The 14,117-nt window shown below is 32.7% G+C and overlaps 1 protein-coding gene across 2 annotated transcripts in view; it reads left to right on the plus strand.

Moving 5' to 3' along the window:
• The window catches only part of ITPR2 (inositol 1,4,5-trisphosphate receptor type 2), a 507,042-nt gene that overhangs the window by 205,601 nt on the left and 287,324 nt on the right, over nucleotides 1-14,117 (plus strand). For both annotated transcript variants that reach the window (XM_074268787.1, XM_074268789.1), the window contains exon 21: nucleotides 134-284. In XM_074268787.1, the coding sequence (XP_074124888.1) occupies nucleotides 134-284 (151 nt within the window). The remainder of the gene's footprint in view (nucleotides 1-133; nucleotides 285-14,117) is intronic.

A 14,117-nucleotide genomic window follows, 5' to 3' on the forward strand; every position in this document is an offset into this window, starting at 1 on the left:
TATGTATATATATGTGTGTATATATATATATATATATATATATATATATATATATATATATATACTTTATATAGTATTTCCATGTTCATCGCATTCATTCTCAGTTTTTTTTTTTCTTCTTCCCTTTTTAAAGGTGGTACACCTGGCTCGAAATCTTATTTATTTTGGATTTTATAGTTTCAGTGAATTGCTAAGACTAACAAGAACACTTCTGGCTATTCTGGATATTGTACAGGGACCCATGTCATCGTACTTTGAAAGATTAAGCAAATTTCAAGATGGAGGTGAGAAATTTGGAAAAAACAATAAGCATGATAAAAAAAATTCTTTGATGATTGTTAGTGGTTTTTTCTTGCTAGTTATTTGGATATGAGTGATTAAAATCCTTTTAGATGGGATTAGGTGGGAAAAATCATATTTTGTGGCTATGAATATAATACTTTATAATTTAAAACCACTTTTCTCACAATACTCTTATGAGGTAACTATCATGAATTTTATTATTAGCATTTTATAGATAGTACTGAAGCTCAGAATTGTTAAATGAAATGTCTGAGGTCACTGGGCAAGAAAGTGGTAGAGCCAGGACTCAAATCCAGGTTGGACTCAGTAATCACTTCCCAACTCTCAGAATCCTCTAGTTCTGTCCTACTAAAGTTTTGCCTAGATGTCTAAATGGTTGGTTGAAACTATGAGAGAGTACTGTTAAAGAACCTCTAGTCTCTGAAGACACTAGAAAATGAACCCTAGATGTACTACCTGTTACTTAGCAGTTGACCACTCAGTACTAATTAAGATTCAAATAGCCCTGATATTTAAAGAACCAGTTGCTTGCCCTGCCCTCTCTACTTGCTTACTGGCAATAAAATGGACACATTTCTATTAGAGATACCTGATATGTAAATATTATTTAAATGTCTTCATTACAATCACTTTCCATAATATTCAATGACAGTCCCACAAACTATTGTCTTGTGTATCTCTTCTTCCTTTCTTAGCTCCTTGAAAGGGCCATCTTACCTTGATTGCCTTAATTTTCTTTTTACCTTCCACTCTCTTATTAACCAATCCCTCTCAATTTGACTTTTAAACACAACTCTGAACAGTTTCTTACCAGGTTGCCAAGCGATTTTTAAATTGCTAAATTTAATGGGCCCTTTCTAGTACTTTTACTTGAATGACTTCTAAGATTCTTCTTTCTCCTCTTCCTAGGCTGGCTGCTTCTTCTCAGTCTCATTTCCTAGCTACATCACCTGCCCATTAATTGTGGATGTTCCCCAAGGCTATTTAATGGGCCCTCCAATCACGGCTCCCTTTGTTCTCACTCTGAGATCATGCTCTGCTTGTCTTTTGGAATTTACCATTCTCATAAATGCCTGGGTTTTCATGTTATTTATTGCCATACTTTCTTGATGTTCATACACACAAATTTGCTCCTAGTGTCCACTTCTAGAACCTTTATTGATCATCCAGTCTTCTCATGCCTTATAGATCTGTCTAGTCTCTTGGTTTCAAATTTCCTAAGTGTGGTCCACTAAACCTCCTTGCTGACATTTATTATTCTTTTGTGTCTGACTAGTTTTTTGTTTTTGTTTTTTCTTTTTTGCAAACCATGACTTTAATTAGCCTTTTCACAAACTTTTCTTATACTAATTCTATTGCAGCACAGTAGGGATAGAGCTTTTAGAGAAAAAATCTTTCTCCCCTCCTTGATGAAATGACAGGTCAGATGCAGTGGGTTGGATGAAAAGGCATGAGTAGAAGGAAAGGCCTGCAGTTCCTGGGGCTCTGCTTTGTTTCAATCTCAAAGGTGGCAACTTTAAATAGGATGTGCACAGACAGTATTCAAGAGGTTTTATGGCCAATGCAGTAGGTTTAAATGTCAGTAATTAGTGTTTGTTGCAACAGAAGATGAATAGCTCAGGAAACTGGCAATTAGAGCAGTTTTTTTTTCTTCCCTTCTGGGTCATTGGTTAATATTCAGCCCATACCCCATGAGGATGGGTGGAGGTTGCCATCATCTGACTGGTTGGTGGTCTCAGTCTAATTCCTTGTGTATGACTGTTCACCATCACAGTTATTACTAATTGGCGGTCTCCACAGAAGCTACCGGGCTCTGAGCCTGATCTATTGTTTATTCCCTAGAGGTGGTCCATTCAGAAAACTGTTGAAGCACAATAATAGAGGAACACAGGGAGCGAATACTGCTTCTGCCTATTCTGCAGGAAAATAGAAGATGCTAATCTTTGCAAATATGAAGCTAGCCCCTCTGATTGGCTGTAATTCTCATTTGGGAGTAAAAATATTGTTTTTCTAAATAAGTGTGCTTACTCACAGCATGCTATGTTGTTGAATCAATTTGCTTTTCCCAATACCTATGATTTGCTCTGGTAACAGATTTAAAATGCACAGACTTCTTTCATTGTAATTGATTGGTTGGATAGTTTGTATATGTCAAGCAGTGTATCTCTTTGTCACTGATAAAAAATTGAATGCAAATGCAGATACCAGAAGATAGAATGCGTTGTTTTGACTATATGATGCTTTGAAAACATCCCTTTTGTAAAAATCATAAATAGCAAGTTTTTGTACAACTCTGAAGAATTTGTAATAATGATAACATTCACTCAGGGAGAAGTTACAGTTTAGAATATTACTGTAGCAGGAGTGGGTCTATTTTCTGACTTCAGAAAAAAAAAATACAAGTCCGAGAAGACAGAGTAAATCCCACCTACATAAGTCGTTATAAATTATAATCTGTTAAACCTAGATTTCAGAATCTAAATTCTTTCATGCTAAATGGACAGTATTCCTTCCCAGTTCTCATGCCAAAGTTTAATTGATATGTGAACTTAATTTTTACCAGAGTAGAATACTTGCAACAAATTGAAAATGTTAATGTTTTGGCTTTTAAAAAAATTTATGTAGTCATGCTGATTACTCTTTGCTTATTTCACATATGGATTATACTTGAATATTAAATTCTAATGTGGGAAGTCAACTCCTGCTTTCTGAGAATTAAAAAGAGGGGAAAACTTTTCATCATTTATAACTCTTTGTCTCCATTCTTGGCAAAAGCAGCAACTATATCTAAGAGATGAGGCCATGCTCTCCAAGCCATTGCTGGGATTCTGAGCTGGCTATATTTTGGCTTACCTATTTAGTCTTTTTTCTTCCCATTTCTCCTCCTACATATGCCTTCTACCCCAGTCCAAACAGTTTAGCTGCTGTTTTCAAATCTTTGCATCTTTATTCATTCTATTCCTTTCAGAATGCCTTCCTCTTTTTCTTTCTACCTATCAAATTAGGCAGCTAGGCAGTGGAAAGGGTGTGGGACTCCAGGATCTGGAGTTCAAATCCTCCCTCACATACTCTAGCTTTATTTATCCAGGGCAGGTCACTAATCTTCTTTGTGCCTCAGTTTTCTTATCTGTAAAATGCAGCTAATAATGGTCCTGGATTGTGAGGATCAAATGAGCTAATGATATTCAAAGTACTTTGTAAACTTTGAAGAGTTTAATGTATATGTCCTTATGTCCATGTATAATTAATGTATATGTCCATTAAGATTTACTTAAATGCTACCTCTCCATACGATCACATCAACTAGAAATAGACTTTCTTTTCTATCACTTAAAATGCCTTTTATGGCTTTTATTTATGTCTTATTTTCTTCTGTTGGATTATATAAATCTCTTGAGGATTGGCTCTCTGATACATAATAATTCGTTCCTTCACAGAACTCAATTATTATCTTGAAGTCATTCAAAAAAGCTCTTCATTGAGCAAATTACCTTTTTCACTCTCATTGCTTAACTTGCTACTTGAAAAAGTAAAAATGGGATGGGACCTCTAATTATTCCCCTCCATTTTCAGAATTAACAAGCTAAACAATTAGACTGAAGAATCATGGTAGCTGAGAAACACTGTTGCTGACTTTAAGAATCTTTTGGTCCTAGATATCTGACACCAATACTGAGAAAAGAAATAAGCTTCTCCTTTCCCTAAAGAAGCTACACTGTCTCCTCTTTGTTCTGAGAGGCAGAAGCCATTATCTCTATAATGGTTCTCTCTTCATCTTACTAAAAATGGAGAAACTCAAGTTATCAAAGAAGACTATGACCATAGCAGGGGATCAGAAGAGAATTGATTTTGTTCTTGTTTTAGTGTTTAGGCTCTTCATAATGCTCTGCTTATACTTTTGACCATTTTTGTGATTCTTCATTTAGGTACTATAATGAAATGTGTATTTTCATAGACACTTTTTCCTAAGTTTCTATATATATCATAGATGATTACTAATTAAGTATCTAGTCACTTTAAGCACATAAAATGGATTATTTATTTATTGATTTTTTTCCCCCAGAGTTGATGGGAAATAGATCAATAATATAATGTAAAGGCATGTAGCAGATGGGTGAATGCATTAGATGGGGAATGGATTAGAATCTGGGAAGAAGTTTGCATTTTTTAAAGCCTACATGACAGAGACAGTTGACTTTGCTCAATTTTTGTACTTAAAATTGCACTCATTTTTTTGTATTGAAAAAATAGACTTTCTCAAACTACTTTTAGTATATATACAGATAGATATAAAACATCTCACTTTAAAGCTGAAAGAAAAATGAAAAGTTTATCTGTGTACTGTCATGAAGAAGGGTGTTTTTAAATATGAAAGGTTAGATGATCACTACACTATGATGAAATTATGTCCTGAAGAAGCTATCTATGAAGTAGAAAAGCAATGGTAATAGTAGTTAACAACTTTCCTAATTATTTCTTCTGGGTGCCTATGGATGAGGGAAGAGATATGATCCAGGGCTTTGATAGTATTTTTGTCTTTCTTCCTTCCTCTCTTTTTTTATTGTGTTTTGTTTCTACATTACAAAAATTTCCAGCTAAGCTAAAGCTAAGAATTTATTGATGTTATCTTAAAATGCATGCAAGATTTCACATCTGTAGCACCTTGCCCCCATCTTTAATTAAAAAAAATAAAAATCTACTTTCTGTCCATCAAACCTCCTACTCCATTGGGGAAAAAACAAACAAACAAAAAAAAACCCTCCAACTTTCTCCTAACATATGGAATATTCAAACAAAATGAAATCCCTCAATAGTTGAAGGAGTGTATATATATATCTCATTCTACACCTTAAATTGGTAATCTCTATATAGTGGATAGTCTTGTTTCACCACTGAGAAGAAGCCATAAGTGATTACTGTATAGGTCAGAAATTACAGCTTTCACAATTACTTTTAGTTTTGTGTTATTGTATAAATTGTTCTCCTGGCTTTGCTCATTGTATTCTTCATCAGTTGATAAGCTCTCAAAATTGTTTATTATTTATTATACTGATGTTATAAATTGTTCTAGTTCTGCTTACTTCACTCTTCTCACTTCACAGATGTTCTTCTGCCTTTTGAAATCACCTATAATCTTGATGTGTTAGCTTGTTTGCTAATATTTTATTTAAAATTTTTTTATCTATGTTCATTATGAATATTGCTCATCTGTTTTAGTTCTCCTTAACTTATATATCAGGACCATATCTATATCACAGAAGGAATTTGGTAGGATCTGCTTTTGGATATTTTTATCAATAATTTATGTAATATTGGAATTCTTCATTGACTGTTTAATAGAATTAATTTTGCTCAATTCTTCTGGTCCTAGAGCTTTTCTTTGCTTTGGAAGTTTATGGTTTGTTAGATTTCTTTCTCTATGGTTAAGTTGTAATATAGTTCTATTAATTTGGGTATTTTATATTTTTGCAAATAATTGTTTTTTTAAGTTAGTTTTATGGTCATAAATCTGGGCAAAAGTTTCTACTTCTCTTTGTAGAGATGATGTCAACAATTCTACTTTAGAGATTGGCCTAGATCTTTGGGGAGATATGACATACCTTAGGATATTTATCCATTTCTTTGTGATTATAAAATATCTTTTGAAGAGTAATGTCTTTCCTTTGGTTACCCATCTTTTCTTTTGGTCTTTATACTTGTTTCTTTCAATTGAGAATATTATGGCATTAATGATACTGTGTTAGCAGAGGAGTATGCTTTAATAAATCAAATGCAAAATCATTTAAAGTATATTGTACATTTTATGACAAATTCTGCAGGAAGACTATAAAAATATCGCCTTCCCATTAAAAAAACTACAAAAAACCTGTAAGACTTACAGAAAGTTTATGTTCCTTACAGTGTTAAATAATAATTTCCATAAAACATATATTTTTAGATGATAGCCCTTAATCTTTCATAAGTGTCATTTTGTATTAAAAAATTAAGCAATGTAAAATGGTTCAAAATTAAGAATATGAAATAATGAACCATCTGTGTACAGTGACTCCATCAAGGAAAACAAATGGTTATGAAAAACTGATGACAGGTTTATAGAGCCTTAATTCCAGGGCTAATAATTGCTAGCATTTATAAAATGCTAAAAGTTTTGCGAAATGGTCTATATCAATTCTGTCAAACTCAAAAAAAAAAAAAAAAAAGGGCTGCATATTGATTCAAAAACCAACAAATATTGCATGTTTGTTTTGTTAAATATTTCCCAAATACATTTTAATCTTGTTTGGACTGAACTGGGAGTTTTGTGGTAGAGTTTGACATTGCTGCTTTACATGTTAATTTAATTTGATCTTCACCAAAACTCCGTGAGGCCATTATTACCTCATTTTACAGAAGAGAAAGGCAGTGTCTGAAGCAGGACTTGAACTAAGGTTTCCCTGATTCAGTCTTACCATCACACTATCTGGTTGCCCATAAGAGCTACATTGAAAAAGCTTGGCCATACAGAGCACACAGTTCTAATGTATTTGATTATGAAGCATACTTGCATTTATATAATATTTACAGAAATAGTAGAAATACAGTATCTTTTAGATATAGATGACAAAAAAGGATGAGAGATTGTTAAGAGTCAAGATACAAATTCACATCTCCTTACTTTAAAACTAGTGCTCATTCATTATACCATTATATTAATGGTATTGTCTTTTTTTAAATTAGATTTTATTTCCCAGAATCTGGGAATAATGTTTTAAAAAAATTGTCTCTGGGATAATTAATGAACATCCTGCATGAAATTAGGATTCTGCACAAATCTTCTCAACATGTTTATATAAGGATGAGTAGATATTTATCCCTTTCTTTTGAATCTGTAGGTTCAAACTACTTTGGTCTAAAGAGAAAAAAAAAAGAACCCAGGCAAGCGTCTATAGCCTCAGATTGTGCTTGTGCTCCCACATAGCCTTGAAGATGTCTGTATGACTCACAATCTATCATTATCAGACTAGAGGAGAAAAGAGACAGAGATAAGGAAAGGAGAGTCAGGAACTTTGGACTACAGCAATGAGTCCAGATTAATTCTACTCTCCCATGACTTCAGCCAGCGGCAAGCAGCCAATCAATTCCTTTAACTTGTCCGCTTTAGTAGACAAAATATGTTCTGCCTAGAGAAGCTTAGTCAGACCATGCAGCTGCGGTTTCAAAGCAGAAATAAAAACGTATGTATGGTAATCATGGGAAAAACATTAAACATTTTTGAGGGTGGGGAGAATTTTATTTCCTCTTCCAAAAAAAATCCTGTTTTTATTGATGCCTTTTGATTTCATATATTTATTTTTAAGAATCTCTTCCTTAAAGAAATCCCCTCTAACAAGGACTTCAAGGGGAAAAAAGTAGAGTGGTAAAACACAGCAACCTTGTTTGCTAATATACATAACATTTCACACTCAAAGTTCTCAAACTCTGGCTAAGATGGGAGGAAGAAAGAGCATTTTTGAAACTCTTTTCAGTTCAATACACATGATTACTGAATAAAAACCAAAATGTTAGTGGCAGAAGCAAGATTGTAATTCAAATTAGTTGTTCAATATTGTTGCTTCTCACTGCACATGATTTGTAAGTAGCTGTGAAGGGAAAATAAGGAACTGTTAAGTTCAATAGGTGACTATATTTCAGTGCTTTGAACACCAGGAAATGGTAGTATAGCAAATTAATTTCAAGAAAGCAGCATAGTGTAATGGGAAGTGTTAGAATGGATTCAAGAGGCCTAAGTTTTAGCTCAGGCTTTGTCACTAATTAATTAGCTATAAGACTTTGGACAGGTCATAATCTCTTTGGGTTTTAGTTATCTTTGAAATGAGGGTATTAGTAAAAATCTTTTAAATGTAAAAACTTATAAGATTTTAATTTGTAATCATCTGGGAGCATATAATTAGATTTGATTCATCAGGAGCAAATCTTGTTTTGGAATTTGATGTTTGGCATTTTTTCAGATTCTACTTGGGGTTATTTCAGACATTATTGACAGTTTAATTTTAGTTCTGTTTATATTTACTTCTCCATTATCTTTGCATGCTGAGAAACCCTTTTGTAGTGGAAATAGTTATTTGCTAGGAGGGAAAACTTTTCCATGGAAGGTTTGAAAGGGGAAACACTGCTGTACTCTAAAAGGTGCTATTTCCAGCAAGTCATGTATTGATGTAGAGGGATGTGTGTGTGTGCTTGTGTGTATATGGAGGAGGAAAGGAAGGGGAGACAGAGAGAGGGAGGGAGAGAGGAAAAGAAAAAGAGGGAGAGGGAGGAAGGAAGGGAAGGAAGGAGGGAAGAAGAGAGAGGAGAGGAGGAAGAGAGGGAGAGAGTATGAGTGGTGATAGAAAAGGTTCTTCAAAGATCATTAGTATAATCCCTTCCCTTTACCACTGAGGTAACTGCAGCCTAAAGGTAAGTAAACTGCTTAGTTAGCAAAGTCATTGTAGGAGAGCAGATCTGGGATTTAAATTTAAGTGTTTTGATAACATGGTGCAGCAGAAAGTATCTTAAGATTTGAAGTCTAGGATGATGAAATCTAATTTTAGCTCTGACACTTTGTATGCAATTTATTATCTCTGGGCTGCAGTTAGCTCATTTGTAAAGTGAAGGGATTGAACCAGGAGACCTGAGCTTTCTTGGCTGTTATTGTTCAGTCATTTTCTCTTGGCAACCCATCTAAGTTTTTTTTTTTGGGGGGGAGGCAAGGATATTGGAGTAGTTTGCCATTTCTCCAGCTCATTTTACAGATGAGAAAACTGAGGCAGACAAAATTTAGTGAATTACCTAAGGTCATACAACTGGTAAGTGTCTGAGGCCAGATTTGAATGCAGGTCTTCCTGACTCCAGGGCCAGTACTCTATCCACTGTGCCAGGATACTTCCTTCTGTGTCAGCTATCAAAACGCTTGAGTTTAAATCTCAGATCTGCTAACATTGTGATTTTGCTATGTAAGCAATTTACTTACTTCTGGTCTGTAGTTATTTCATTGGTAAATCAAGGGGATTGAACTAATAATCTCTGAGATTCCTTGCAGCTCTAAAACTGTGATCTTAGGATTCCCAGTGAAATGCAAAGTACATGAAAATCCTTCCTATTCTGCCTATCCCCAGGTTCCTTGGCAAATTTATTTAAATTCTCTGAGCCTTAGGTATTTTTTTCTCCTGAAAATGAGAAGTCCCTTATGACTCTAACCTTAGATGACTTCTGTCAGTCAATATGTATTTATTGTTTCCTATGTGTCCCTATACTAAGAGCTGGGAATAAAAAAATGAAATAACTCCTAGTCTTAGAGAACTCACATTCTGATGTGGGAGATAAATACATATGGAAAATATCTTCATCAAAAGTTAAGTATATATAGCAAGTACAAAGTTAAGTTTACATAGTAAATACAAAATAGTCTGGGAGAGAGGATAGAAATTGTGGGAATCTGGAAAGGCTTCATGCAGGAGATGGTACTTAATATAGATCTTAAATATAATAATGTAGATATATAGATAATATAGATCTTAAAGGAAGAATCTTAAGTGAAGGTGTGAGCAGAGTACATTTCAGATACAGAGGATGGCCAGTGCAAAAACAGAGACAAGAAAATATATGGAAGAAACAGGTCTTTTTGGCTGGGCTGAAATGTATTTGATGGGACAGGGTAGAGGTTCTGGGGTAGGGGAGGGGAAGGTAGAAATAAGGTCCAATGAAGCTGGAAAGGCTGGATGGCAGCAGTGTGTAGGAGAGACAGGAGTGGTGAGAAACTTGAGGTGAAACCAATTAAAAGACTATTGCCAATAATCTAAAGGCCTGAGCAAAAGTGGTAGCTGAAGTATGAATATGAAGAAAGGATTGAATATGAGATTTGCTGTGAAGGTAGAAAGTACAAGATTTGCCAACTGATTGGTATTTGGGTTGAGAAAATAAGAAGAGTCAAGGATAATGCTGAGATTTTGAGCCTAAGACACTGGACAGATGGAGAGGTGCCTGGACAGAAATAGGGCAAGTTTGGAATAGGGAAGGATTAAAGGTTTCTTCCTATAGTTCATTACAGTTATACAAAGAAAAATGACAGTTGCCAAAGATTTTGCACAAAGATCTCTCCTAAATATGAAATTAAATGAAATTACAAAATCCTAAGATCTTAAATATAGAATCTAATGAAGCTAGAGAAAATTTATTTTTAACCTGGATAAACTAGAATCTAGACTATTTTTTTTTAAACACAGCTTGTAGTCTAAATTTCCTTTTTACAAAAGTAGAGTTGATACTGCTTTAAAATTTTTTTATTGTAAATATAATTACTATTGACAAAAATGATAAAACATACCTGCTAAATAAGGATTGAAATATTACATAAAGCCTTTTGGATTTCACAGTTTAGAACCAAGTAAATTAACAACAAATATTTTTAAAATGTTCTTGTCCTTTCTAAAATCTATTTTTAGTTCTGGTACTTTTGCTTCATCTTTTATTCCCATTGAAATTAATTAACCAAAACACCCAAATCATTCTTGATTCTGGTCAAATTAAAGTTTACAACATCAAGCTCAATGCCGGACAGTTGGTAGATGATAAAATTTTTGTTCATAGTAAGCCATAAAATAGTGCATCTGTGAAGAGAATATCTACACAAATGGTATCAAAAATCAAAACTGTAGGCAATATACTGATTTAGAAAAAGACAAATTTGTACTATATAAATTGTATTTTTATGTATTTTGTTAAACATTTCCCAATTTTTAATTAGGTTTGGGTCAAAGTCAGGAGTTTTGTGGCTGAAATTTCTTGATCTACACTAATGGAAGTACGAGATATTGATTTTTCTAAACATTTTTTTAGGGGAAAGGCTAATTAAGACTAAGAAAAAAGATATACATACACTTGTTCAGTAATGGAAGGCAATTTTATACAACTTTTTTTTTTATCTTTACCTTCTCTTTATTTTAGTTTTTGGGATTTTAATAAAAAATTTAGGACATTTTCATTTCCTAATATATTCCTTCTTCCTTTTCAATGAAGTTACCCCTTATAACATTAAAAAGAGGGGAAAAAACCAAGCTGGTGTAGTTTTGCAACCTGTCATACACCTTTGCAAAGAAAGGAGGGAGGTATATTTTCTCAGTTCTTTTTGAGGTCAAACTTACTTTTCTTCCCCTCCCCCCCAACTTGCTTTTCTTATAAAACTCTGTAACACTTGTTTTTGAGGATTTTTTTTTTCATTTAATTACCATAGTTTTTGTGTACATTTCTCCCCCTTTCAACTTTTACTTTACTCCACATCAGTTCACAAAAGTATTCACATTTCTCCAATTCTTCATTATTCATCATCTTATTTATTTTGCTCCTAGTTCTTGGCTACATGAGATTTTTTTTTGTTTAAACCATTTTGGCATATACCACACAGTATAATCTCTCAGTCAAGGGGTATGGATATTTTAGTCAAAAAAAAAATTTTTTTTTGGTATAATAACACATTATTTTCTAAATTGCTTGGATAAATTCACATCTCTACTAGCTCTATTGACACAGGGCAATTTCCCTATTTGTTATCTTTGCTAATTTACTGGATAGAAGATAAAATATTGCTTTGATTTGCATTTGTCTCATTACTGAATTGACACAACTTTTCATATGGTTAATAGTATGTACATTTCCTCATTTGAAATAATTTTCATATTCTTTGACCATTGATCTTACACATTTGATAATTATAACATATGTTGGTTATCATACTTATACAAACTAGTTTATGCAAATATTATTTTCCTAATCAATACTCTCTTCTCCCAAGTCATACAAATGCTTTTAAATGTAAATGAAATTATTTTATCTTTCAGAATCAGTAGCATATATTATTTAAGTATATTTCCTTTAATAATCAACTGTGAGAGATACTTGATCTCATTATCTTCTTTTTTTACTAGGTGTCCTTTTATATTTAAGTTTTCATATCCATTTTTGAGTTTAATGTGTTACATTATGTAAGTTACTGATCTAGAACTAATTTCTGCAAAACTGCCTTTCAATTTTCCCAGCAGATCTTGTCAAACAGCTCCCTGCAAGTTTCTCAAATAATTTATGGTCTCAAATTTATTCAATATCGAATTATTCAGTTGGATTTCTGATTCTTTTTTTTACACAGTCTGTTCACGGATCTACTACTGCTTTAATAATATAAAGTCTGGATGTGCTGTTCACCCTTCATTTCCTTATTTCTTCTGGATTCTACATGTTTTGTTCTTCCAAATGAATTTTATTATTTATCATTCTTTTATTTTTTCAGTATTTTGCAATTTGTCTTTAAATCTGGGGGCTGTCTAGTAGACTGTGTTGTTTTGTTCATTTTCTACCAACTCTGAACTGAACTTCTGTATATAAAAATCCTAATGGATTTCTACTTATTTTATGACACAATCATGAAATTTTGGGTCTCTTTAATTCTAGACTTTTTCTTAGGCTCACAGACTTAGAACTGGAAAGGACCCCTAATGTCACATAGTACAAACCCCTCCTTTTACAACTAAGGAAATTTAGGCCCAGAGAGGTCAAGGAACTTGATAAAATATTACATGGGTATTAAATTAAATAGTAGATCTTAATCCAAGTCTTCCTATATCAAATCTATTTATTATTTATGTTTGTAGTATAACAAAACTGTTGTACAGTTCGGTTCCAGTCATTACCTTTTTTAATTCTCTTAACTGCTGTTTTCCTCCTATATTTATATAAGCAAAACATCCCCATAAATTTAAATTTGCTGGTCAGTTAGCAGTAAACAAGCAAAATGTTTCTTACGATTATATAGTCTGCTGTTTGTATATGTAACTAATTTTTGCCATATAACTAAAAAGAAATACTAAGTAATGAAAATCACTATGATGGAAAAGAACTAATAGTAGACTATTAAGCCTGTGATTCACATGATTACTTATATTTTGGGGTTGTTAATACTCTATTTTTTCAGCAACTCATAATAATAATTATACAGTTTTTTACTATTTACAAATTTCTATTTTATATGATCATAAGAATAGCATCATGACAATGTATGAGTATATACAAGAAGCCCAAAAGTCTTAGGGAAGTCTTGAGCTTAAATAGTTTAAAACTGCACTGAGAAGTTTTGGGACATCCTAGATTATTATCCTCATAATAATATAACCTATGAGAAAATTTAGACATTCTATCTCAGTGCTCCTTTTATTTATATATATATATATATATATATATATATATATATATATATATATATATATATATATATATATATATATATATATATATATATATATATATATATATACATATACATATACATATATATATACATATATATACATATATATATATATATATTTTTTTTTTTTAAATTACCAACAGCCAAGACCTTCTTACTAGAATAATAAACATTTTAAATTTATTGATAAGATTATTTGAGTTCTGGTCTCTGGGTTTTATTTAATCTCTTAAGGATAGGATGTCTTTTGAAAAATGGTTGTGTGGGATAATTTTCTGTAGAATACAGCTTTGCTTAAGTAATTACATTCCATGCAATTCTAAATAAGACACAGACATTGATAAAGGATTTGAAAGAATCAATAGTAAGACTAAAGGGCCTGTTATGTGTTAGTGATGAAAATTTACCTTTTATAGGCAGGTATAGCAAATCAAAACTCAAGACAAAATTATGGGTTGGACAACAAGGGCCCATAAACCCTGCCAACAGCCATATGTCCAGGAAGCACTGGAAATACTCTTCCCTTCTAAAACAGAGGATCCAAATCTTCTCTGTATCAAGG

The sequence above is a fragment of the Sminthopsis crassicaudata genome, chromosome 5 (genome assembly GCF_048593235.1).
Source record: "Sminthopsis crassicaudata isolate SCR6 chromosome 5, ASM4859323v1, whole genome shotgun sequence".
In the NCBI taxonomy this organism is placed as follows: domain Eukaryota; kingdom Metazoa; phylum Chordata; class Mammalia; order Dasyuromorphia; family Dasyuridae; genus Sminthopsis; species Sminthopsis crassicaudata.